The sequence below is a fragment of the Macaca fascicularis genome, chromosome 19 (assembly GCF_037993035.2).
Source record: "Macaca fascicularis isolate 582-1 chromosome 19, T2T-MFA8v1.1".
Taxonomy (NCBI): Eukaryota; Metazoa; Chordata; class Mammalia; order Primates; family Cercopithecidae; genus Macaca; species Macaca fascicularis.
The window spans coordinates 49565092-49589633 of NC_088393.1; the positions used below are offsets into that span (position 1 = coordinate 49565092).

Genomic DNA, 24542 nt, shown 5'->3' on the forward strand with positions numbered 1-24542 from the left:
GCTTGGAAGTGAAGGAAATGAGGTTATAGCTTAGTACTTAGCAGAATTAATAAATGAAGGCTACTCAGGTTAGAAGAGATCTGACCCTCCTAGAGGGCAGAATAAAGGAACTGGGAACCAGGAAGAGTTAGAAGGTGAATGAACCTGTGGAGATCTAATTCACTGGAGCCGCCAGAGTGGGAAGGGTTGTTGGCCCCTAATGAAGAGGCTGGGAGGTCTTTTACTCATGAGATCATCTTCTGTCCCAGAGGAAGGTAGGCACTTCCTCCCAGGCATGTTGGAGCTGTGGTCTGTTGCTCCCAGATAGACTCACTTTGTTAGCAGGTATGCAAATGAATTTACCTAATTCTCTGATCACTAGATCAAATATCTGTAGACTTAGAAATAGTTTTATGACCTCCGGCAGGCGCAGTTGCTCACGCCTGTAATCCCAGCACTTTGGGAGGCCAAGGTGGGCGGATTGCCTGAGGTCAGGAGTTTGAAACCAGTCTGGCGAACATGGTGAAACCCGTCTCTACTAAAAATACAAAAAAATTAGCTGGGCATGGTGGCATGCACCTGTAATCCCAGCTACTTGGGGAGGCTGAGATGGGGGATTGCTTGAACCAGGAAAGTGGAGGTTGCAGTGAGCTGAGATAGTGCCACTGCACTCCAGCCTGGGTGACAGAGCAAGACTCTATTTCAAAAACGAAAAAAAAAGAAATAGTTTTACTCTGACTCCCCATTGAACAATTTGTTTATTCTGCCTGTAGAGAAAAACATTGTCTAAGGTAGTATCAACCATGAGGCAGTATGTTGATGTCTGATATATTATTTTTATTATAAAAACATAGAACAATTTTCATATATAATTCAGACATGGTCTTAGCCAGGAAAAATTAAATAATGCAGCATAGCATGGATGAGGGAAAGTATGCACAGTCCGTATCAGGGTTAGAAAACCCTGAAAGAGGTACCTGAGTATAGAGAACTCCAAGCTAATCCTCTTGGAAAAAGCCTCTTAGGCCTAACATGAGATCAGTAGGCAATATAGAATAAAACCTTTCTCTTAGCCCCAAAGAGATTCCATCGGTGTAGAAGACTGGGTGAGAAGTACTTTTGCCTGTCTTCCTCCTGTCCTTCCTTTTTATTATAAGATACATTTATAGACCCCATAGGAGAAAAGATAAATTTCAGAGGCTGTTAAAAAAGGCTAGGCCTAAGTTACAATCCTCCTCCTCACAGCCCTGTTTCCTCAAGGGGCATCAGCACCAGTGCAGCTTTCTAGTTGTAAACAATGCCACCAGCACGACTGATAGTGTCCCTGTAGGGTGTTCCCACTTCTCAAGGACCAAATACACCTTAGCAGAGGCCAAGGTTTCCTGAGAAAGTGAGTGGGGGCAGACAGAAAATGCACAGGTGCAAACTTGGAACAGAATGGTAGTTGATGATTGGTCTGAGGTGCCTAGAAACCGAGTGAAATCTAGCTCTAGCCATGAGTGAAGAAAACCTTTTCTTATTTTCTGTTTGGAGCCTCTGACAAAAAAACCTTGAGAGGCTTCTGACCAAGGGACCTGAGGGATTTTGGTGGTTTCTTTCACCTAAGGCAATCGGATTGGCTTACATAGTTAAGCTAAGTAAAAATAACCCTTTTCACATAAATAAGCAGTTACAAAAATTAAAATGGTGGAATGTCTCAGAGAAAAGAAGAATCCCAATACCCCAAATTGTGTATTCTTTAACAATAATTTAAATAATCGCTGAAGGGCAGCTCTCTGATTCCTTTCCCAAGTTCCTAGCAGATTGTTTATCAGAAGCTGGTTCCCTCCTAAAGCTATAACCCCTCCCTCTCAGCACTGCTTTGAATACAGCCCATAAAGATATTAAAACATATCTGTGCTTTTGCATTTTCCATCAGAAATTGCCTTGGATTTTGGCAAGTGATTTTCCTAGTTGCTTCCAGTGGATTCTCTGAAGACAGGCTTGCCAGAAGGACTAGGTGGTATTCTAGCTAAGCACCAAGGTGCTTAGACCCTGATCCTACAGGTAGACAACCCTGACAGTGGACAAGGGTGTGGAATTTCACTATTGGTTATATATTTGATTTTCTTGTGTTTGGTGAGTTCACACAAGGCTTTGGAGAAATAGGAGAAGGCATGATTGCCTTTCTCTCTCTCTTGTTTTCTGGCACATGTACTTAATGGAAAGGGACATAACCTCAAGGCTATGGCAGATCCGAATTAGAGTGATAGGACCGGACTGAGGTGGGAAGGAATGAGTGCTCTGAACAGGCAAGTTTAAAACAAGTCCAGGTGGGGAAAAGGGAAAGGGAGGGGAAGTTTTGGCCACTCTTTCCCAAAGTCAGCTTTGCCAAATTTCAATGACAAGAAAGTTGGGTTTCCTACAGGCTCCCAATGTACCTTTTCATCTATTGACACTGAGGGAGGGGCTGTGACCAGGCAGTCTGGAGGTGCCTATTAGGAAGAAAGAGTAGCAGAAAATTCTTTCTGTCTCCACCCCTCTACCGCTACAGGGGAAAGGAATCTCCAATGATGAGGGTGGGAGACTTGAAAGACATCAGCACTGCGGTGAGCAGGACAGGTTTCGTTACTTCTTTTTTACTTCTGAATAAATTATTTCTGTGGCTGTTGGGGATGAGGAGGCTGAAGTTGGTTTTGTGGGTTGCTGGGCTTCAAAGTTCAGGGTAGAATAAGTAACTTCATTCATCTGAAAAGCACAAGTAATGATCAGTTAAGTCAGTGACACAGGGCAGGGCCTCACCTTGCCTGGTGTGATTCAGCACCACAAGCTGTTACCATTTTGAAATTTTAGCTCTGGAGAAGGGCTTTTGTTGTTACCCATTCTCTGCTTGCTGACCTCCTGATGAATGATCATTAGAAGAGAGAAATTATGGTATATATGCAATGGAATAGGATAATGCAGCAATGAGAACCAGTAAACCACAAATACATACAACAATATGGATGAGTCTCACAAAGCAATGTTGAAGAAGCCAACAATGTTGAAGCCAACAATGTTGAAGAACATATAAGGATATGTTATATTTCTCCTTTATGTAAGAACAAAACCAAGCAAAACTAATCTGGAGCATTAGAAGTCAGGATAGTGGTTACTCTTTGGCTCTTTGGAGGGAAGTGACTGGTAGAGTTTCTTTCTTTTTTTTTTTTTTTTGAGACGGAGTCTCGTTCTGTCGCCCAGGCTGGAGTGCAATGGCATGATCTCAGTTTGCTGCAAGCTCCACCTCCCAGGTTCAAGCGATTCTCCTGTCTCAGCCTCCCAAGTAGCTGGGATTATAGGCATCCACCACTATGCCCAGCTAATTTTTTTATATTTTTAGTAGAGACAAGGTTTCACCATGTTGGCCAGGCTGGTTTAGAACTCCTGACTTCAAGTGATCCACCTGCCTTGGCCTCGCAGACTGCTGGGATTACAGGTGTGAGCCACTGTGCCTGGCTGGAAGGGTTTCTTTTTAAGGGGAGGTCGTGTAGTATTTCATGATTTGGGTGCTGCTTACCTAGGTGTGTTCAACTTGTGAAAGTTCATACATTGTGAAAGTATAATTGTAATTTAGCATTTTTCAGTATGTGTGTTTGCTCTATAGAAAAGGTAAAATGAAAATGAAAAATTCTTTTTTTCTTGTTTTTTTTTGAGATGGAGTCTCTCTCTGTCGCCCAGGCTGGAGTGCAGTGGCGTGATCTCAGCTCACTGCAAGCTCCACCTCCCGGGTTCACACCATTCTCCTGCCTCAGCCTCCCGAGTAGCTGGGACTACAGGCACCTGCCACCACTCCTGGCTAATTTTTTGTATTTTTAGTAGAGACGGCGTTTCACCATGTTAGCCAGGATGGTCTCGATCTCCTGACCTCGTGATCTGCCTCCCAAAGTGCTGGAATTACAGGTGTGAGCCACCACGCCTGGCCATATAATGGAAAATTCTATACAATTATTATAAAAAACAGGATCTCAGATCTATTAAAATTGAAATTATCGTTTTGACTGTAAGAGCAGGATCAGACTGAAGGTAGGGGAGTGAGAATGATTCAGTGCTTTCCTTTTGTAGGCCATTGTGCTGGGTGCTCTATGTAGGTTATCTTGTTTAATCCCTTCAACTTCTCTTTGAAGTAGGCAGAATGCCCATTTTACAGATGACAAAGCTGAGGATCAAAGAGGTTAGGTTACTTGACAAGGGTCACAGAGCTACTAAGAGTAACATCCAGTATTCAGACACAGGATGGGAATAATTCCAAAATGCACATTCTTGCTGCAAGGTAGACTCATGGGAGTGATTACAAATATTTCTTTGTTGTTGCACTGAGGAACATTAACCCAAACTTGATGTTACATTGTGTCTTCAGGAATAACCAATTCTCTACAGAGTCATTTCCATGAGAAAATAAGCCCATGAAAACCGGATATGCTTACCTTGTTAGGTGGGTCGTTGGAGTGGTCCTGAGCTGGAAAAGCAAAAGAAGAGTTAGCAATCCATGGAAATGCAAAGCTGACTTAAGGTGATTCTAGCTGAAGGGGGTGGCAGTTGGAGGGTGGGGAGATTAAGGATTAGTTAAGGAATTTGCTTCCCTCAGAGTGTATGGTCCAGACCCAGCACGTTAGTACCAGAGAGGGGGCACGGGCAGAGCCACAGGAGGCCACAATCCACTTCTGAAGAGTTCTACCAGTTCACAAGGCCTTGATTTTTGCCCAGATGTATTTCTCACCAACATGCTCCAGTGGCAAGGAGGGGCAGCACCCACAGCACCCACAAGACAAGGAAAGTCTCACCAAGGGAGAGTGCCCACATCCGTAATAGAGGCAGGAGGTGGAAGGAGTAAGGCTGAGGAAATGGCTCCTGGAAACACGGGATCTTCCTCAGGCCTGCCTGGCCAAGGCAGAGTGAGCCTCTCTCCTCAGATGTGTCTCAGGGGACTCCTGTGGCTAGGAAGGGTGGGAAGACCTATGCCACTTAGGGTTGGGAAATAGAGATCCTTTCTGTGACAATTCACAAGGGAGGGAGTGGTTTGGGAATCCAGGATTCCCTGCCAGGGGAGGGCACGTGGTGGAACATACCAGTTCTCACTGGGTAAGTGGCTTTACTTACTGTGGTTGGAGACTGAGGGTTTGTGCTCTGTGAGATCACGCTGGTCGGTTGCCCTAAATAAATATCAGACACTGTGACTGCTATTCCCAAGCACAGGATCTTTGTTCTTTGAGTTAGGAAGGACACTGTGAGCAGGTAATTCCTTGGAGTCCTTGATGTTCATACTGCCTTTCTTCTGAGGGCCTCATTCCTTAGTCTAACTACAGTCCCTTCTAATGTTTAATCTTTTCCTGTTTGCTGGATGTTCACATTTCGTTTCATTGTTTATCATCTGCTTCTATGCCTACTTCTATCCTTAAAACCTTTCCCATTTTGTTTTCCAGGGTAGATACTTTTTTTTTTTCTTCTCTATTTATTGTTCAAGAGGACTTTGGTTGTTTTTGCTTTCTCTTAGGTTCTCTTCCTATGCTATTTCTCCCTCCTCTTCCTGCTGTGGTCAACAGAACATGTGACTTGCTTTCTCCTGCTGCTTCTTCCATTTTTTCATTTGTTTTCCTTCTTAGACCTTGCTTTCCCTGACTAGGGGACAGAGAAACATACTTGAGTCTCTTCCTCTAGATTAGATGGGGATTGGAATAGCCTTGTCCAGGAGATAATGGGAGATAGGGAGCATGAAGACCAGGGAAGAGGAAACCTGTGGGAATTAGTGCCAAGAAGCAGAAGTTTAGTGGGAGGAGAATGAGATCCAGGCCCAGAGACAGGCAAAGAAATTCTTTCCCTCTCCCAAGCATGGCAGTCAGCCTTGGAGGAAACAGAACAAGAGGAAAGGCCATCATACCTGCCAGTCTTCCTAAAATGCAGAAAACACGCCAGGGCTGCTACTATCAGAACAACCAGGGCCAGTACTCCAATCACAATGCCAGCAATGGCCCCAGCTGGGAGGCTATTTTCTTGTGCTGGATTATTATCCGTCATGGAAAGAAAAGAGAAGAAATGAAGGTGAAATTATTTTACAGTGGGGGCTGGGAAACAACTCTCAGAATGAAGTAGTTTCTAATAGTTCCTTCAAGGAATACAGTTTCGTTGTAGGAAGGTTGCTGGAAAGTGATTAGCTAACTATATCCTTGCAATTTTTTTTTTCAATCACCATGTTTCTTTTTTTCTTTTCTTTTCTTCTTCTTCTTTTTTTTTTTTTGAGACAGAGTCTTGCTCTGTCACCCTGGCTGGAGTGCAGCTGGAGATCTTGGCTCACTGTAACCTCTGCCTCCCGGGTTCAAGCGATTCTCCTGCCTCAGCCTTCCAAGTAGCTGGGACTACAGGCATGTGCCACCAAGCCTGGCTAATTTTTGTATTTTTTTAGTAGAGATGGGGTTTCACCATCTTGGCCAGGCTGGTCTTGAACTCCCGACCTTGTGATCCACCTGCCTCGGCCTCCCAAAGTGCTTGGATTATAGGCGTGAGCCACCGCGCCCAGCCCCAGTCACCATGTTTCTAGGTTGATGATCTTTCTTCTGTCAATTCCACCCTGGCCTTTCTACACTCAGACATTTTTTTTTTTTTTTTTTTTTTTTTGAGACGGAGTCTCGCTCTGTCGCCCAGGCTGGAGTGCAGTGGCCGGATCTCAGCTCACTGCAAGCTCCGCCTCCCGGGTTTACGCCATTCTCCTGCCTCAGCCTCCCGAGTAGCTGGGACTACAGGCGCCCGCCACCTCGCCCGGCTAGTTTTTTTGTATTTTTAGTAGAGACGGGGTTTCACCATGTTAGCCAGGATGGTCTCGATCTCCTGACCTTGTGATCCGCCCGTCTCGGCCTCCCAAAGTGCTGGGATTACAGGCTTGAGCCACCGCGCCCGGCCACTCAGACATTTTTAAGGCTTTGAAATGTGAGAAAGGCTGATTGCTATTTTGTATATGATTAGAACTTTCCACCTTTTTCGTGGTTGCATCTTTTTCTCAGTGTCTCAGTTGTGACAGTCTGTGCATTCTGAATTCACCACCTCTTTTGCATAGAGAACTGGCTTCCCACTGGCTCCCAGCAGGGGTATGAAAGCAAGCCCAGTTCTGCATGACTGTTTTACTCTGAAGTGTGAATGGCTGGAGGACTCCCTGTCAGCCTTGCAGAAATGCTCTTAGAACTTCACTGCAGGCCGGGTGCCATGGCTCACGCCTGTAATCCCAGCACTTTGGGAGGCCGAGGCGGGTGGATCACGAGGTCAGGAGTTCAAGACCAGCCTGGTCAAGATGGTGAAACCCCATCTTTACTAAAAATACAAAAATTCGCCGGGGGTGGTGGCAGGCGACTGTAATTCCGGCTACTTAGGAAGCTGAGGCAGGAGAATCGCTTGAACCCGGGGGGTGGAGGTTGCAGTAAGCCGAGATCACACCACTGCACTCAAGCCTGGGTGACAGTGAGGCTCTGTCTCAAAAAAACAACAAAAAACAAACAAACAAACAAACAAAAAAACTGCACTGCAATCTAAAACTTCCTTCCTTTCTCTTCCACAGGAATCAGATCTGCATCATGGTCTGAGGTTCCTCTCACTCTCGCCTCACTTTCTCTCACAGGCATTTCCCCAGTTAATTATCTCGTATGTTTAATCTCATCTTCAGTATATCTAGGTAGATGGAAACTGACATACCAGGCTTGAGACTCTGCTTTAATTCCTTTTTATCCCCTTTCCCATATTTTATCATAGCCATGTCCCGGTGGGTTTCTTGTATAATGCTTCTCCCCCTATATATATAAAATAAATATACAAATAATACCTTTTGCATCTATTTCTTCTTCTTTTTTTTTTTGAGGCAGGTTCTCACTCTATCACCCAGGCTGGAGTGCAGTGGCACAATCATGGCTCATTGTAGCCTTTTGGGATCAAGTGATCCTCCCACCTCAGTCTCCTCAATAGCTGGGACTACAAGCACATGCCACCACACCTGGCTAATTCTTTTTCTTTCTTTCTTTTTTTTTTTTTTGAGACTGAGTTTCACTCTTGTTGCCCAGGCTAGAGTGCAATGGCGTGATCTCGGCTCACTGCAACCTCTGCCTCCCAGGTTCAAGCGATTCTTCTGCCTCAGCCTCCTGAGTAGCTGGGATTACAGGCACGTGCCACCACGCCCAGCTAATTTTGTATGTTTAGTAGAGATGGGAGTTCTCCATGCTGGTTAGGCTGGTCTTGAACTCCCAACCTCAGGTGACCCGCCTGCCTCGCCTTCCCAAAGTGTTGGGATTACAGGCGTGAGCCACCACGCCCACCCACCTGGCTAATTTAGAAAAATAATTTTTGTAGAGATAGGATTCTACTATATTACCCAGGCTGGTCTTAGACTCTTGAGCTCAAGAGATCCTCCAGCCTTGGTCTTCCAAGTGTTGGGATTACAGATGTGAGCCACTATGTCCAGCCTATTTCTCCTTTATATCTGTTGCAACTATTTGGGGCTTAACCCTCACCAGTCAACTCAGGCTGGTGATTAATGCTATGTTAGCTACTTTTGTGGGGTACTTCCTGTGTGCCAGGCCCTGTGCTGCTAAATGCTTTACGTGTATCTCATTTGATCCATAAAATGGTGCTGTCAGGTAGACATTATTTCCATTTTAAATATGAAAAAATGGAAGCTTAGAGTGGTGAAAAGCTTACCTAAAGTCAGAGGGCTAGTGAGAGGTGGATCTGAGATTTGACTCTAGGACTACCTGATTTCAAGGCTAATGATAATAGCAGTAGTAATAGCAGCTAACATTTATGAAACATTTCCTCTGTGCGTGGTGTTTTGCTGAAGGTTTATTATTACATTAAATCTTTAAAATAACACTAAGGGGCCAGGCGTGGTGGCTCACACCTCTAATCCCAGCACTTTGGGAAACTGAGATGGGAGGATTGCTTGAGCCCAGGAATTTGAGTCCAGCCTGGGTAACATGGTGAGATTCTGTCTCTTTGAAAACAAAAATAAAAATAAATTAGCCAGGTGTGATAGCATATACTACTTAGGAGGCTAAGGTGGGGGAATTGCTTGAGCCCAGGAGGTTGAAGCTGCAGTGAGCTGTGTTTGCACCACTGCACTCCAGTCTGGGTGACAGAGTGAGACCCTGTCTCAAAAACAAAACAAAAACCAAAAGCCTTGCAATACTATGGAGCAGGCATTCTCAGTGCAATTTTTGGTTGAGGAATCCGAGGCTCAGAGTAGTTAAAAATCTTGTGCAAGAAAGAAATTCATAACTGTAGGCCAGGTACAGTGGTGCACGACTGTAATCCCAGCAATTTAGGAGGCTGAGGCAGGTGTATCACTTGAGCTCAGGAATTTGAGACCAGCTGGGCAAGATGGTGAAACCCTGTCTCTACAAAAAATTACAAAAATTAGCTGGGGGTGGTGGTGCGTGTTTGTAGTTTCAGCTACCCAGGAGGCTGAGGCAGGAGGATTGCTTGAACCTGGGAGGTTAAGGCTGTGGTGAGCCATGATCAGCCTCGGTGACAGTGAAAACCTGTCTCAAACCAAAAAAAAAAAAAAAAAAAAAAAAAAAAAGTTCTTCAAAAAAGATCATTATAATTGACGACTTGTAACTAGATTGACTAAGAAAGAAAGAAGATTCATATTACTAAAGTCAGAAATGAAAGTGAAACATTACTACTAATTCTGCAGAAATAATAAGGATTATAAGAGTACTATGAGTAATTGAATGCCAACAGATTGGATTACCTGGATGAAATGAACAAATTCCTAGAAACACAAAACCTGCCATGATAGAATCATGAATAAATAGAAAATCTGAATAGACCTATAAGCAGTAATGAAAATGAGTCGATAAAAGCATTTGACAAAATTCAACATTCTTTCATGCTAAAAAACACTGAAACTAGGAATAGAAGGAAATTCTCAACATAATAAATGCTACACGTGAAAACCCCCAGCTACTATCATAGTCAATGGTGAAAGATTGAAAACTTTTCCTTTAAGATCAAGAATAAGACAAGGATGCCTGCTTTTGCCACTTCTATTCAATGTAGTATTGGAAGACCTAGACAGAACAATTAGCCAAGAAAAAAAAAGCATCTAGATTGGAAAGAAGTACAATTATACCTGTTTGCAGAATACACTAACTTATATATAGAAAACCCTAGAGATCCCACAAAAAAACTATTAGAATAATAAATTCAGCCAAGTGGCAGTATACAAAATCAACAAACAAAAATCAGTTGTATTTTTGTATACTAACAATGAACAATTCAAAGGAAAATTATGAAAAAAATTATGTTTATAAGAGCTTTAAAAATACTTAGAAATAAACTTAACCAAAGAGGTGAAAGATTTGTACCCTGAAAATACAAAACATTGCCAAAAGAAATTAAATAAGACATAAATGGAAAAGACATCCCATTTTCATGGATTAGAAGACTTAATATTGTTAAGATGACAGTACTACCCAAAGTGATCTACAGATTCAGTGCAATCTCTATCAAAATTCCAGTAATATTTTTTGCAGAAATAGAAAAATTCATTCTAAAATTTATATAGACTCTGAAGGGACCATGAATAGTCAAAGCAATCTTGAAAAAGAACAAAGTTGAAGGGCTCATACTTCCTGGTTTCAAAATTTTTTACAAAGTTACGGTAATCATCACGCCCGTAATCTTAGCACTTTGGGAGGTGGAGGTGGGTGTATTGCTTGAGCTCAGGAGTTTGAGACCAGCCTTGGCAACATGGTGAAACCCCACCTCTACAAAGAAAAGCAACAAAACTAAATGAAAAAACCCCACACAACAACAATACAACAAACAAACAAAACCCAAAAGCTACAGTAATCAAAACAGTATGGTACTGGCAAAAAGAAATAGAAACCAGTGGAATAAAATATAGAGCCCAGAAAGAAATGTTTGCATACATAGCCAAATGTTTTTTGACAAGAGTGCCAAGTTCATTCAATGGGGAAAGGATAGTCTTTTCAACAAATGGCATTGAAGAAACTGGATATCCCTGCAAAAGAATGAAATTGAACCTTTATGTAACACCATATGTAAAAATTAATTCAAAATGCATAAAAGACCCAAATGTAAGAGCTAAAACTATAAAGCTCTTGGAAGACAGAGTGAAAACTTTGGAACTTTGAATTTGGCAATAATTTCTTGGCTATGACACCAAAAGCATAGGCAACGAAAGAAGAAATAGAGAAATTGAACTTCATGAAAATTAAAAGCTTTTGTGCATCAAAGCACATTATCACAAAAGTGAAAAGACCTCTTATAGAATGGGAGAAAATATTTGAGAATCACGTATCTGATAAGAGATTAATATCCAAAATATATAAAGAACTACTGCAACTCAACAAAAAATCCCCAAACAACCTAATTAAAACATGGGCAAAGAACTTGAATAAACATTTCTCCAAAGAAGATAAATGGCCAATAAGCACATGAAAAGATGCTAAATATTGCTAATCATTAGGGAAGTGCAAATCAAAACTCCAGTGATATACCACCTTACAACCATTAGGATGGCCCTTATAAAAAACAAAACAAAACAAAACCAAACCGAAAAACAACAAATATTTTTGAGGATGTAGAGAAATTGGAACTCTAGTGCATTACTGGTGGGAATGTGAAATGGTATAGCCACTGTGGAAAATGGTATGATGGTTCTTCAAAATTAACCAGAATTACCATTTGATCCAGCAGTTCCACTTCTGCGTATCTATTCAAAAGAACTGAAAGCAGGGATTTGAACAGATGTTTGTATACCCATGTGTGTAATAGCATTATTCATAATAGCCAAAAGGTAGAAGCAACCTAACTGTCCATAGATGGATGAATGGATAAGCAAAATGTGATATATCTATCTACACAGCGTAATAGTATTCGGTCTCCAAAAAGAATGAAATTCTGATACATTCTACAACATAGATGGACCTTGAAGACATTATGCTAAATGAAGTAAGCCAGACACAAAAGGACAAATATTGCATGCTTCCATCTGTATGACAGGTACTTAGAATAGTTAAATACAGGGTGGGCACAGTGGCTCATTCCAGTAATCCCAGCACTTCGGGAGGTGGAGGCTGAGACTAGGAGATTGAGACCAGCCTGGGCAACACAGTGAAACCCCATCTCTACAAAAAAATTTAAAAAATTAGCCAGGCATGGTGGTGCACACCTGTAGTCCCAGCTACTCTGGAGGCTGAAGTGGCAGGATTGCTTGAGCCCAGGGGATTGAGGCTGGAGTGAGCTTTGATCACACCACAGCACTCCAGCCTGGGTGACAGATCAAGACCCCGTCTCAAAACAACAAAATAAACAAAAAAATCCAACCAACCAAAAAAAAAAAACCCAAAAAACAAAAACCATAAAAACTAAGTATATTTGATTCAGAGCCTAAGCTCTTAACCACTTTGCAATTCTGTTTGCTATAATGGTCTCTTCATTGAGATTCTGCCTTATGTGAGTTTTATCCATTTTGCACACCATTGGCAGAGTAATCCTCCAGGGACATATAGGAAGGGGTGAGGAGTCACTTACAGTTTACGATGAGCACGATGGGGTCGCTTCGGTTCTTACTGATTAGGTTGAAGACCTCACACGAATAATTCCCAGCATCCTCTCTCTTGACAGGGTTTATGCTGAGGGTGGCATTGTCCTGGGACAGTTTCATCCTCTCTGAGGACGGGAGACTCTGGTCCTTGAAGAACCAACTGATGGAGATTCCAGTGTCATTTGTGGAGCAGGTCAGGTTCACATAATCCTTATCTTCTGTGACTGTGGTCTTGCTGGCTTTGATTTGGGGCTGTGCTACTACTAGACTTTGTTCTGTGGACAAACAGAGTATCTGAGATAACCTCCTGAGAACAGGGTTGGGGCCTGGGGCCTGGAGCTATGCTCCTTTCCCTGAGATCTTAGCCAGCTCTCAGGTCCCACAGTGAGCTGTGCAAAGGTGACCAACCAGGGGATAGCCCTGACCCTCTGCAGAAGGTCAAGTGTCTTTGTTCAGGTGATGATCTGTAAGGAGAGGGCTACACTTCCCTTCTGACCCCAGATTGTCTCAGAGTGACCCTCTAGGTATCTCTGTATCCCCACTTGGAATCCTCTTCTCAGTGTGCAGACCGAGTAACATCATCAGGTAGAATGTTTTGCCCACTGACTTTTTTTTTTTTTTTCTTTTTTTTTTGAGACAGAGCCTTGCTCTGTCGCCCAGGCTGGAGTGCAGTGGCATGATCTTGGCTCACTGCAAACTCCGCCTTTCGGGTTCACGCCATTCTCCTGCATCAGCCTACCGAGTAGCTGGGACTACAGGCGCCTGCCACCACACCCAGATAATTTTTTGTGTTTTTAGTAGAGACCAGGTTTCACTGTGTCAGCCAGGATGGTCTCGATCTCCTGACCTTGTGATCCACCCACCTCAGCCTCCCAAAGTGCTGGGGTTACAGGCATGAGCCACCGTGCCCGGCCTCCCACTGACTTTTGTGTGACCCTTTCCTCGAGCTTTCTGTGATCAGGCCTCCTTCCTGTGACTGTCACTTTACATAAAAAGGGAAGGTAGTGTGTTTTTTCATTAAATAATTTTTTAGAGAATGAAGTTGGCCCATCCAGTCTTCACGACCTTAGTATCTGGAGAAGTTCCAATCCAAAGGATTTCTCACTGTAAAGAGGAGTTTTACTTCCTGGTCTGTGGATAGAATATCACAGTGAAGGAGATTCCTAGAGAGTAGGCACAGTGTTAACAAAAGGCTGATATTCTTACCTTCTCTACAAATACACACTGTTTGGCATTGCCCATTCTCTCCAATGCAGAGCCCCTGTGGCTGAATCTCTGGATTTCTCCAAGTGTGGGTCACTTGCTGTGTTCTGTGCTATCCCACGTGCTGTGCCCACAGCCTTATACAGCTGGTGACTTCAGAGCCAGGACAAGCTCAGGGAGGCAGCCTGACCCAGGAGAGGATCAGGTGTTGACTGCTTTTTTTTTTTTTTTTTTTTGAGACAGAGTCTTGCTCTGTCACCCAGGCTGGAGTGCAGTGGCCAGATCTCAGCTCACTGCAAGCTCCGCCTCCCGGGTTCACGCCGTTCTCCTGCCTCAGCCTCCTGAGTAGCTGGGACTACAGGCGCCCGCCACTCGCCCGCCTAGTTTTTTTGTATTTTTTAGTAGAGACGGGGTTTCACCCTGTTAGCCAGGATGGTCTCGATCTCCTGACCTGGTGATCCGCCCGTCTCGGCCTCCCAAAGTGCTGGGATTACAGGCTTGAGCCACCGCGCCCAGCCTTTTTTTTCTTTTTTTTTTTTTTGAGACAGAGTCTCTCTGTTGTCCAGGCTGGAGTGCAGTGGCGCCATCTCGGCTCACTGCAACCTCTGCCTCCCAGGTTGAAGTGATTCTTGTGCCTCAGCCTCCCTAGTGACTGGGATTACAGGCACGTACAACCATGCCTGGTTAATTTTTTTTTTTTTTAAATATTTTTAGTAGAGATGGAGTTTTGCCATGTTGGTCAGGCTGGTCTCGAACTCCTAATGTCAGGTGATCCTCCTACTCGGCCTTCCGAAGTGCTGGGATTGCAAGCATGAGCCACCACACCCAGCCATTGACTGCCATTTTGATTTAGCTGGATTCACAACAGGCCACCTGGCCAACTTCCCCACACACCTGCGTCCTACCCCACATGGAGTCAGGGCAGAGCCAATCACCGGGCAAGCTGGGAGTAGAGCAGGGAGCAAAGTCTGAGCTGCTCATCACTGATGAAGGGCATTTCCTTCTCTCATTTAGGGAAAACTAATGTGAACCTGTTTTAAAACCTCACATATTCCTTATGTCTCATGGAGTAGGTAAAAGAAGGCCAAGAAGTTACAGAGAGGGACATGTCAGTGACAGAAGCAACTTGACCTTGAGGACCCTTTCTGCTTTCCCATCTGTGGAGCCCCTCCTGCTACATGGGGCTTTCTGGGACTGAGAGAACCCCCTCCCCACATTCCAGGCTGGACCTAAGTTCAGCTGTGAGAAATCAGAAAAACAAAGGGAAGAGAGTCGGCAGAGATGAATTGAGAGGGTTCAGGGGAGAATTTGGACTTGTTTTGCCCGTTGGATACAGGCTGGAAAAGAAAATTTCTTCTCCGCTCCTATTTGAAAACCAGAGAGCTTGTACCCCAGAGCTTAGTGTCGATGCCCCGGGGATTACTTACCAGAGACTATGATCATCTTGACTGTGGTCCTGTTGCGGCCAGTGACTGAGTTATTGGCGTGGCAGGTATAGGATCCACTATTATTCACAGTGATGTTGGGGATAAACAGCTCTTGTGTGCTTTGCTGGAATGTTCCATTAATAAGCCAGGAATATTGTGCAGGTGGGTTAGAGGCCGCAGAGCAGGAGAGGCTGAGGTTTGCCCCTGGACGGTAATAGGTGTCTGAAGGGGAAATGGTGGGAGTATCCGGGCCATCTGGAGCAAATAAAATAAAGCCACAGGTGATGTCATCAGAGGGAAGGGGAAGCTCCTGGTCTGGAGAAGGGCCACAGTGTTCCTCTCTACCAAGTCACAACCCTGAAGTCCCAACCAAACCTCCGCTGTGTCCACTGAGTCTGGGTCTGAGACATTCACCTGTTTCTTCCATCACAGGCTGCAGACCCTGAGCCTCCCAGGACAGGAGCAGCCCCTCCCCTCCTATTCTTGGTCCAGGCTGGGACTGCCCAGGTTTGCTTGGGACAGGAAGTCATGGCCAGCCTGGGTGTCTAGAGTTAAGGGTCTGCGTCCTTAGACCTGAGAGGGACTGAGAGGCCCGGCCTCTGGGTGCATGGATTTGGGCTGGCGGCCTGGGCCACAGAGGAACAGAAAATACTCACAGGTGACATTCAAGGTGACTGGGTCACTGCGGTTGGCACTCACTGGGTTCTGTATTTCACACTCATAGGGTCCTGTGTCATTCCTTAAGACACTGAGTAGAGTGAGGGTCTTATTGCCATTGGAGAGCTGTAGCCTGGAACTGACCGGGAGGCTCTGATTGTTTACCCACCACAGGTAGGTTGTGTCCTGAGCCTCAGATTCACAGGTGAAGGTCACAGCATCCTTGTCCTCCACGGGGTTGGAGTTGTTGATGGTGATGTTGGGCTTGGGCAGCTCCGCTGTACAGATAACAGAGAGAAGATTGCCCTGTGTGGCACCTTTGATTCCTCCACAGGCATTTTTCTTTTCTCTCTTTTTTTTTTTTTTTTGGAGATGGAGCCTTGCTCTGTTGCCCAGGCTGGAGTGCAGTGGTGTGATCTCGGCTCAGTGCAACCTCCACCTCCTGGGTTCAAGCAATTCTCCTGCCTCAGCCTCCCAAGTAACTGGGATTACAGGCACATGCCACCATGCCCAACGGGCTTTCACTGTGTTGCCCAGACTGGTCTCGAACTCCTGAGCTCTGGCAATCCGCCTGACTCGGCCTCCCAAAGCGCTGGGATTACAAGTGTGAGCCACCGTGCCTGGCTGGGCATTTTTCTTTCTTTCTTTTTTTTTTGAGGCAGAGTCTCGCTTTGCTGCTGAGGCTGGGGTACAGTGGCACGATCTTGGCTCACTGCAACCTCTTCCTCCTGGGTTCAAGTGATTCTCCTGCCTCAGCCTCCTGAGTAACTGGGTCTACAGGTGTGTGCCACCATGCCCGGCTAATTTTTTGTATTTTTGATAGAGATGGGGTTTCACCGTTAGCCAGGATGGTCTCGATCTCCTGACCTCGTGATCTGCCTGCCTCGGCCTCCCAAAGTGCTGGGATTCCGGCCAGGCATTTTTCAGAGTTGGCATCTCCCCACCTCTCAGCCAACCTGAGTCTTTAAAAGCCTGGCAAGTGTGTGTTTCACAAGACAGATGCACGATGATCTGAGGGCTCAGAGACTATGAGGCCGCCTGCTTTGTGTGAGAGAAGCACAGACTTTCTCAAGTGTGAACTGAGCAGCAGTGTTGGGTCGTGGACAGACCCAGGACTGGGACTCATAGCCCCCACCACTTCTGGTCTTTCCCTGACTGGCTGACGACTGCCTGGCCCACCTGTGGGTCCTCACCTGGAACGTGCAGGTGCTGGCTCCCTTCCAGCTTCACAGTCCTACTTTGCCCCACTAGGTGTGTTTTCTCTGCAGCTTCCCTGTCTAAGGACATCCTAGAGATGGGTAATGATGGGACTTCCCATTGTCCTTAAACCCTGAGGATACTGTGCAGCCTGGCCTGGGACTCTATGTTTCAGCAGAAATAACACAGGGAACACCAGGGGCAAGCCTGAAGGTCAGCTCAGTCGTCAGGCAGTGGAACCACAAGGTGGGGCAGTTTTTCCCAGGTGTTTAATGATGACTGACTTGAGCCAGTGACTCCTAAAGATAGAGCAGAGTCCAAGGAATGATCTAGAAAAGAGTGAGGGTGACAGGCAGGAGCTGCCTGGATTTAACAGCATAACTATGTTCCTTGACTTTGGTTTTTAATGTCCCTTCTTCCCCTGAAAAGGGCAGGTGACAGCACTGTGGATCTTTTCTGAAATATGTGGGTTTTTTGCAAATGCAGAATAACTGACTAGTGGAATGGAAGGAGCATGAACTTGCTGAAAATCTGACCCTCATGGACTGTGTGTGTTTGGTAGATCTGGGATATAAATTTGAGAAGTTAGATTATTCCATTTGTGAAAATTGTTATTAATACTCTGGATCTAACACCAACTACTAAGAGGAATATTTCTCTAGAGAGCATGATAAACTCTTAAACCAAGCTCTGAAGTCTGATAGGATCATGTTATGATCAAAGAAAGATGCTGAAGTCAGTTTGAAATCAGTGACTCCCTGGGTAGAAGGAACTCCTGGGTCCTGTTAGGAAGACAGAACTTGTCAGAAAGGATATCTGAGGGTTCTCAATTGCATTAAGAGAGAAACGATGCCATATGAGGAGAAGTGATGTATGTTATGTTAGTAAATTTAGAAAGAGTTCTATGTTACAAATTCCTGTGGAAATTCAGGTAAAAAGAAGAGGAACCCAAAACAGTCGTGTGAAATACTTTCTTCCTTTTCTCTCAACCTCAGGAAACACAACTAGAGTTTGACCAAATTCATCCAAATTGGGCAGAGTCTAAGTGAGACACTAGTGGCTAATGCATCTGCCTGTCCGAGAGATCCCACCTTATGACAATGGTGTCATCATGAGGACACGGATGTATATGGAATGGGCAGCAAACCCATCAGACAGCACCTGCCTGGACAGCTCCACCTGGGGAAGGTCCCAGGAACCAGTAGAGGATGTGAGCCCACAGCAGGACAGGGATGGAGTTGGGAGTCAAATGGGTGAAATGAGCCCATGGGCTTTGGGGACTGCAGACCTGTCCTTCTGCCTCTGATCCCCTGGTGAGTCAGTGTAGAGAGTGCACGGAGGAGTCGCTCGTCCCTGTCCTGTGGCCTGTTCCGGGACTCATGTTGGCCTCACTGAGGGAAAGAGCCCTGGATGGGAACACAGTGGAAGCTCGTTCTCCTGGTGAGCTGGGGACAGTGGCTCGTGATGGACCTGGCAGGGGCGGCTGCTCCGGGTTGTTTTCTGTGCCTTTCCTACTGCCTGGGAGGTGGGCCTGGCCACAGTGTGAGCAGGAAGGGAACAGGACAGTCAGCCTTGTAAGAGGGAGTGTCTGGGAAAGGCCTAAGGTTGGAGGAAATGGTGCAGTTCAGCTGGGATAAAAGAAGAGGAAAATGAGGACATGGAGGAGCAGAGAGAGAGAGTCAGAGATGCCCATGATAGTGAGCAGTGGGGGCTACAGTGACCTCAGAGACCCCAGCAACCAGGAGCCTCTGGTGTCCCAGAATCAAGACCAGGGAGCCCTGAAAACCTTCCCACAGCCGAGCAGCCCCAGAGAGTCACATGAAATGTGGTACTTGGGGTGGCTTTAGGGGCAGATGGTCAGGGGATGGAACATGGGTCTCAGTCCCTGGAAGGATGGGGAGCAGGCATGGCAAGAACCTCCCAGGATTCTGCAACCAGATCCAGTTTCTAAAGAGGTTATGGATCATTCAATCATTCATTCATTCATGAGAGAACTACTGAGCGAGTGTGTATTTCTTGTTGGGCCCTGGCTGGTGCAGGGTGTGAGTGGGGAGAGAAAGCAAAGTCCTTTCCTTTATCCTCCTGTGGGAGTGACACCAACACATCAGGAAACACAGGATTTCAAGTCCAGGGAGCAGAGGCGTGGGTCTGAGGGGATAGGCCTGAACTTTTTTTTTTTTTTTTTTTTTTTGAGATAGAGTCTCGGCTGGGCACGGTGGCTGACACCTGTAATCCCAGCACTTTGGGAGGCTGAGGTGGGTGAATCACGAGGTCAGGAGATCCAGACCATCCTGGCTAACACAGTGAAACCCTGTCTTTACTAATAAAATACAAAAATATTAGGCGGGCGCGGTGGCCCGCGCCTGTAGTCCCAGCTACTCCAGAGGTTGAGGTAGGAGAATGGTGTGAACCTGGGAGGCGGAGCTTGCAGTGAGCTGAGGTTGCACCACTACACTCCAGCCCGGGTGACAGAGCGAGATTCTGTCTCAAAAAAAAAAAAAAAAAAGATAGAGTCTTGCTCTGTCTCCCAGGCTGGAGCACAGTGGCACGATCTTGGCTCACTGCAACCTCTGCCTCCTGGGTTCACGCGATTCTCCCACCTTAGCCTCCCAAGTAACTGGGATTACAGGCACGCACCACCACGCCCGGCTAGTATTTTTTTGTATTTTTAGTAGAGATGGGGTTTCACCATGTTGGCCAGGCTGGTCTTGAACTCCTGACCTCAAGTGATCTGCCCATCTTGGCATCCCAAAGTGCTGGGATTACAGGTGTGAGCCCCCACGCCTGGCCCAGGCCCGGACATTTCCGACACTGACTCTAATTGTTGAATAAGTTCCAGAATAAAACTTGGTTAATTCTCCATTTGATCTCACTCCCCAGACCAGGATCTCCCCTCTGGGCTGCAGATGCCTAAGAAGAAAGGAACTGAACCAACTCTGGTATTGGGGTCCACAGATGCCAAATACGGCCCCTGGAGTAGAGGAGAAGTTGAGGCTGTGGTTGAAGACACATCTCCTGTAACTGATTTGCCAGTTATGGTCTGTGTGACCTTGATATAGTGACTGTATTTATTGCCACGTGGCTCAGTTTCCCCTCAGACCTCAGAAAAACAGTATAAATGGTTAAAGGTTTTGGCTTGTCTTGTGTCTGTGAATTAACGTTAAAATATTTGTAATTATTTGACCTCAGCTCGGCATAGGGGAGCTGCCCAAATAAACAATCTTTTTTTTTTTTTTTTTTTTTTGAGACAGAGTCTCGATCTGTCACCCAGGCTAGGGTGCAGTGGTGTGATCTCAGCTCACTGCAACCTCCACCTTCCAGGTTCAAGCGATTCTCCTGCCTCAGCCTCCTGAGTAGCTGGGATTACAGGCGCGCGCCACCATGCCCGGCTAATTTTTTTGTATTTTTAGTAGAGATGGGGTTTCACCATGTTGGTCAGGCTGGTCTTGAACTCCTGACCTCATAGTCCGTCTGCCTCAGCCTCCCAAAGTGCTGGGATTACAGGCATGAGCCACTGCGCCTGGTCACAGCATCTATTATTGTTGGATTCTGTGAGAGTGCCTCTCAGCCTGATCCCTGGTGGACAAGGAGCTTTCAGGAGCATCCTGTCTCCTCTGTTCCTCCTCCTGGGGATGCTGCACTTCCTATGGCATCTCCTAAGCCCCCAGGGCAGTTGGCTGATGGCCTGGGGAGCTTGTGCATCTGTCCTCTCCAGGCCGAGACTAAGGTGAAGGATGAGGCTCCGTCCTTGCCCAAATGAGGCTCTAGTGCCTGAACCCTGGCTGGTTACCAGCTCTAGGAGCCACAGCCCTTGGATAACTCAAATTCTTGTTCCCAGTCAGCCTGGCCCAGGAGGCCACAATCTAGCACTGGCCCAGGCTTCTCAGGGTCACCAGGAGTCGAGAACCTTGGGATAGTGTGTTGGAGCAGAGGATTCCCAGGGCTGAGCTTGTCTGTGAGGATCCCAGAAGGCCCCTCAGGCCAGACCCTGACTGAGTCCTACTGGGTCTTTCTTAGGGACATGTTCACCAGGAGGGTTCCAGGGGGCTACACTGAGACTGGTCTCCCCTCGATAAGTTACCCACATCAGACTGTCCTTCCTCTGAAGCAAGTGTCTGCAGAATCAGGACTCTGGAGTAAGAAATTTGATATTTTGGTGTCTATCCCTTAGTGTGTGTCCTGCACTAAATGCTCAAACCTTAACGTGGAGTGTAATGCAGAGGGGGACACAGGCACAACCCAGGCCTGACAATCCCATGTGTGTGAAGTAGAACTAACCCCAGAGGTCATGGGGAATCACTCACGATATACCCGGAACTGGCCAGTTGCTTCTTCATTCACAAGATCTCCCTTTATGACTTGTAGGGTGTAGGATCCTGTGTCATTCTGGGTGACGTTCTGGATCAGCAGGGATGCATTGGAGTATATCATCTCTCGACCGCTGTGTGCGGGCCCTGGGGTAGTTTGTTGACTTTCTATTACATATGCTACAATTAGACGTTTGGCATCCACTCTTTCCCCTTTGTACCAGTTGTAGCCAATAAGATTCTGGGGCAGATTGTGGGCGAGTAGAAGAACCTCCTTCCCCTCTGCGACATTGAACGGCCTGGATTCAATAGTGAGCTGGGCAGTGGTAGGTGGGTTCCAGAAGGTTAGAAGTGAGGCTAGGAGAGAGGAGAGAGCATCGGTCAATATTGGGACCTATGCATTAGGGTGGAAAAACGGGGCCCCGGGTCCTGAGCAGGTCTCTTCACCCCTCCACCTTGGAGTGTGTCTGTCCTACTGGGTCAAGGACAGCAGTGTGACTCCCATTCCCTTAGTGCCTCTGACCTTGTCATTTCCCTGGAATGCTCTTCCCCAGGGATCTGCATGGCTCCCTCCCCACTGCCCTCAGATCCTGCTTACATCAGGGTGTTCTTGGGAGATCCTTTCCCTGACATCTCCCCTAGAGACCCTGGGTCTTCTCTTTCTGACCTTTTTCTGCTCTGTTCCCTCCAGGGCTCTTGTCTACCCCGACCTCACATTCTAGATCTCTTTGCGTGTCTGTCTTCCCCACTCATGAGAGCGTGAGCTCTGTGACGGCAGGGATTTGTGTGATGTTGGCTGCACCCCAGTGCCTGGGACAGGCTGCAGACTCCTGTGGATAAGTTCCTGAGCATTGCCAGGGCCCTTCACGTCCTGGGGTTTATTGCCAATATCTGAGGTTGGTGGCTCAGGGCTCTGTTTAATGCCCCTTTTAAAATGTTTTCCTTAATTGTCACACTGACTTAAATTGTGATTATTGTCATCAGTTTTTGAAATTTATTGCTCATTGATGATTCACTTGGAAAAGGTAAAAAATGGGAGATCGTTTCTTCACTAACAGTTTCAGATCGCTGAGACTTTCCTTCTATGATCTCTATCCCTCTTTCATGGCTTATCTTTTATTTGGCTCCAAGAGAAGCCCTCTCTCCCCTTGCAGAGCCCCATCCTCCCCAGGGGACCCTAGCCGTTCTCTGTGCACCCTCCTTCCACCCCTTCCCAGGGAGTCTTCCCCTCACCTGTGAGCAGAAGCCCCTGCCAGGGGACACGCACTCTGTGCAGTGGGGTTGAGAGGTGCCCCATGGTGTCTGCTATTGGCCCTGTCTTCACCTGTGGAGGAGAGCTTGGGCTCCAGGAACGCTTCACGCAGGGCTGCTGTGACTGTCAGCTCTGCTGTTTTCTACCCTCTCTGCTGAGCCTCCTCCCTGGGGCCGGGAGCTTTGTCTGATGATGTGTGCTGGGGCGGGGTTTGCCCAGGAGGCTCTGTTTCTTCTCTCGTTCCTGCCCCTTTGTCCTTACTTTCTCTTTTCTTTCTGTCTACATTTTGGTTTCCCAGACCACACTTTGAGAATCAAGGCTGACGGGACCTCTGTCCTCATCAGGGGAGGAGGATCCCCCATCTCCAGCACTGACCTCTATTGTGTCCTGGCTATGGGCCTGTCAGCAGCACACAGAAAACCCTGGCATATCCAAATGTGGTAATTATTTTCTTTGCAACACAGTGAGCTTCCAGGTTTCCCCATGCTCTCCAGCGCTCTGGGAAGGTAGGAAGACACCCAGCAGGAAGGTGACAGAGGTGGCTCTGGGGGATAGAAAGGGGCTCACTGGGGTATGACTGGGGAGGGACCAGCCTTCTGTCTCTAGTGTCACCAGCCTGGCCTCTGACCCAGGGACAGAGACCCAGGCCCAGGGGTCTCAGGTGGAGCTGCAGCTCCTGGATATGGAGGGGGAGGTGTCCTGTGGGTCCTGGGAAGAGAGGACTGTGATGATTCTGGGTGGCTCTGGGCTCTACTGTCCTTGGGGAAGGCTTCAGGGGGACCCTCCCTCTCTGTGTCTGTTGGCTGAGCTGAGGCTCAGGGCCTGTCCATGTTCTCCCTGACCATCCTGGGTGGTCTCTGTCCTCTGCGAGGCTGATTGTCTTGTGGTCACCGCACCTTCCCCACGGGTGGTACTAGGAGGGAATGGGGAGCTGCACAGGGACCCCTCACAGAACAGGGTCCTCAGAGGACCCAGGAAGGGACAGAGCAGGTACATGGGAGGGCCAGGAAGGGTGTTTTGGAGCAAGGGATGGAAAGTGGGCTCTACCTTCGTCTCCTTAGCAAAGCCCGGCTCATGACCAAGGGAATCTGTTTCCTGAGTTTTGTCTGTGTGCAATGTCTCCCCCTGGAGGGCAAGATGAGACCTGCAGCCTTGTCAAGGGCCACCCCAGGGAGGCTGACCAGGGTCCACATGATGTGAGCTGGCCCTGACCTGTGGGCAGACGTGGGCTCTGACCTCCAGGCTTCAAGGTCAGCTCACGCCAGGTCCTGTTCATTAAGGGTCCCCAGGCTGCCCAGCTCCATGAGCCCAGGGAGAGGACATGAGTTGTCCAGAGGACTTCTGTCAAGATTCGAGAGAACTGTCCACCAGGGGGATGGGCTGCCTCAGAAGGAGCCATCTGTCCCAGAGGTTTGAAAAACAAAAACAAAAACAAAAACAAAAACAAAACAAAAAAAAACAAAGGCCCAGTGAGGTGTCTTTGGGGGCTTGAGAATGAAATCTTGTCACGTGTGGCAACATGAATGGAACTGGGCTAGGAACAGAAAGTTAAACACCACATGTTCTTACTAATATATGGAACCTAAAACCAGTTGATCTCATGGAAGGAAAAGGTAGAACAGAGGATACCAGAGGCTGGGAAGGGTAGAGAAAGGGAGGGACAGGGAAAGATGTGTTAAAGGATATAAAATTACACCTAGATAGGCCGGGCACGGTGCCTCACGCCTGTAATCCCAGAACTTTGGGAGGCCGAGGCAGGTGGATCATGAGGTCAAGAGATAGAGACCATCCTGGCCAGCATGGTGAAACCTCATTTGTACTAAAAGTACAACAAATTAGCCAGGCGTGGTGGCAGGCGCCTGTAATCCCAGCTACTTGGGAGGCTGAGGCAGGAGAATCATTTGAACCTGGGAGGCAGAGGTTGCAGTGAGCCGAGATTGCGCTGTTGCATTCCA

At 46.8% G+C, this 24542-nt stretch overlaps 1 protein-coding gene and 1 long non-coding RNA gene across 8 annotated transcripts in view; one reads left to right on the forward strand and one right to left on the reverse strand.

Annotated features, from left to right (window-relative positions):
* Nucleotides 1–24542, forward strand: part of LOC102142708 (uncharacterized) — a 161790-nt gene that overhangs the window by 81180 nt on the left and 56068 nt on the right. The window contains exons 2-3 of one of the 3 annotated variants that reach the window (XR_010583368.2): nucleotides 12625–12737; nucleotides 19909–20066. This is a non-coding gene — a long non-coding RNA (uncharacterized lncRNA). Of the gene's footprint in view, nucleotides 1–12624; nucleotides 12738–19908; nucleotides 20158–24542 lie in introns of those variants that run through there. The other 2 variants (XR_286626.5, XR_010583367.2) reach the window with 2 other exon arrangements.
* On the reverse strand, nucleotides 796–22743 carry CEACAM1 (CEA cell adhesion molecule 1). 5 transcript variants are annotated; one of them, XR_010583366.2, is made up of 10 exons: nucleotides 22569–22743; nucleotides 21333–21692; nucleotides 15831–16109; nucleotides 15175–15429; nucleotides 12532–12819; nucleotides 5873–5990; nucleotides 5095–5147; nucleotides 4779–4950; nucleotides 4422–4453; nucleotides 796–2706 (listed from the first exon to the last, which is right to left on the reverse strand). XR_010583366.2 is itself a non-coding variant. In XM_005589370.4 (9 exons), exons 1-9 carry the CDS (start codon nucleotides 22630–22632, stop codon nucleotides 2587–2589), a joined length of 1569 nt encoding a protein of 522 aa, XP_005589427.3. In that variant the 5' UTR covers nucleotides 22633–22743; the 3' UTR covers nucleotides 796–2586. The 5 variants fall into 5 exon arrangements, 4 of the variants coding, with proteins under 4 accessions (XP_005589427.3, XP_045235466.2, XP_005589431.3 ...); XM_005589370.4 differs by lacking the exon at nucleotides 4779–4950; XM_045379531.2 differs by lacking the exons at nucleotides 4779–4950; nucleotides 12532–12819.

Bases quoted from the DNA above. Each gene is read 5' to 3' on its own strand.
- CEACAM1 (XM_005589370.4), bottom strand. From the start codon at position 22,632: ATGGGGCACCTCTCAACCCCACTGCACAGAGTGCGTGTCCCCTGGCAG. The intron at 16,110-21,332 runs GTGAGTGATTCC...TTATCTGTACAG, and splicing joins TGGCCAGTTCCGGGTATATC to CGGAGCTGCCCAAGCCCAAC. The intron at 12,820-15,174 runs GTAAGTAATCCC...GTTTGTCCACAG, and splicing joins CAAGATGATCATAGTCTCTG to AACAAAGTCTAGTAGTAGCA.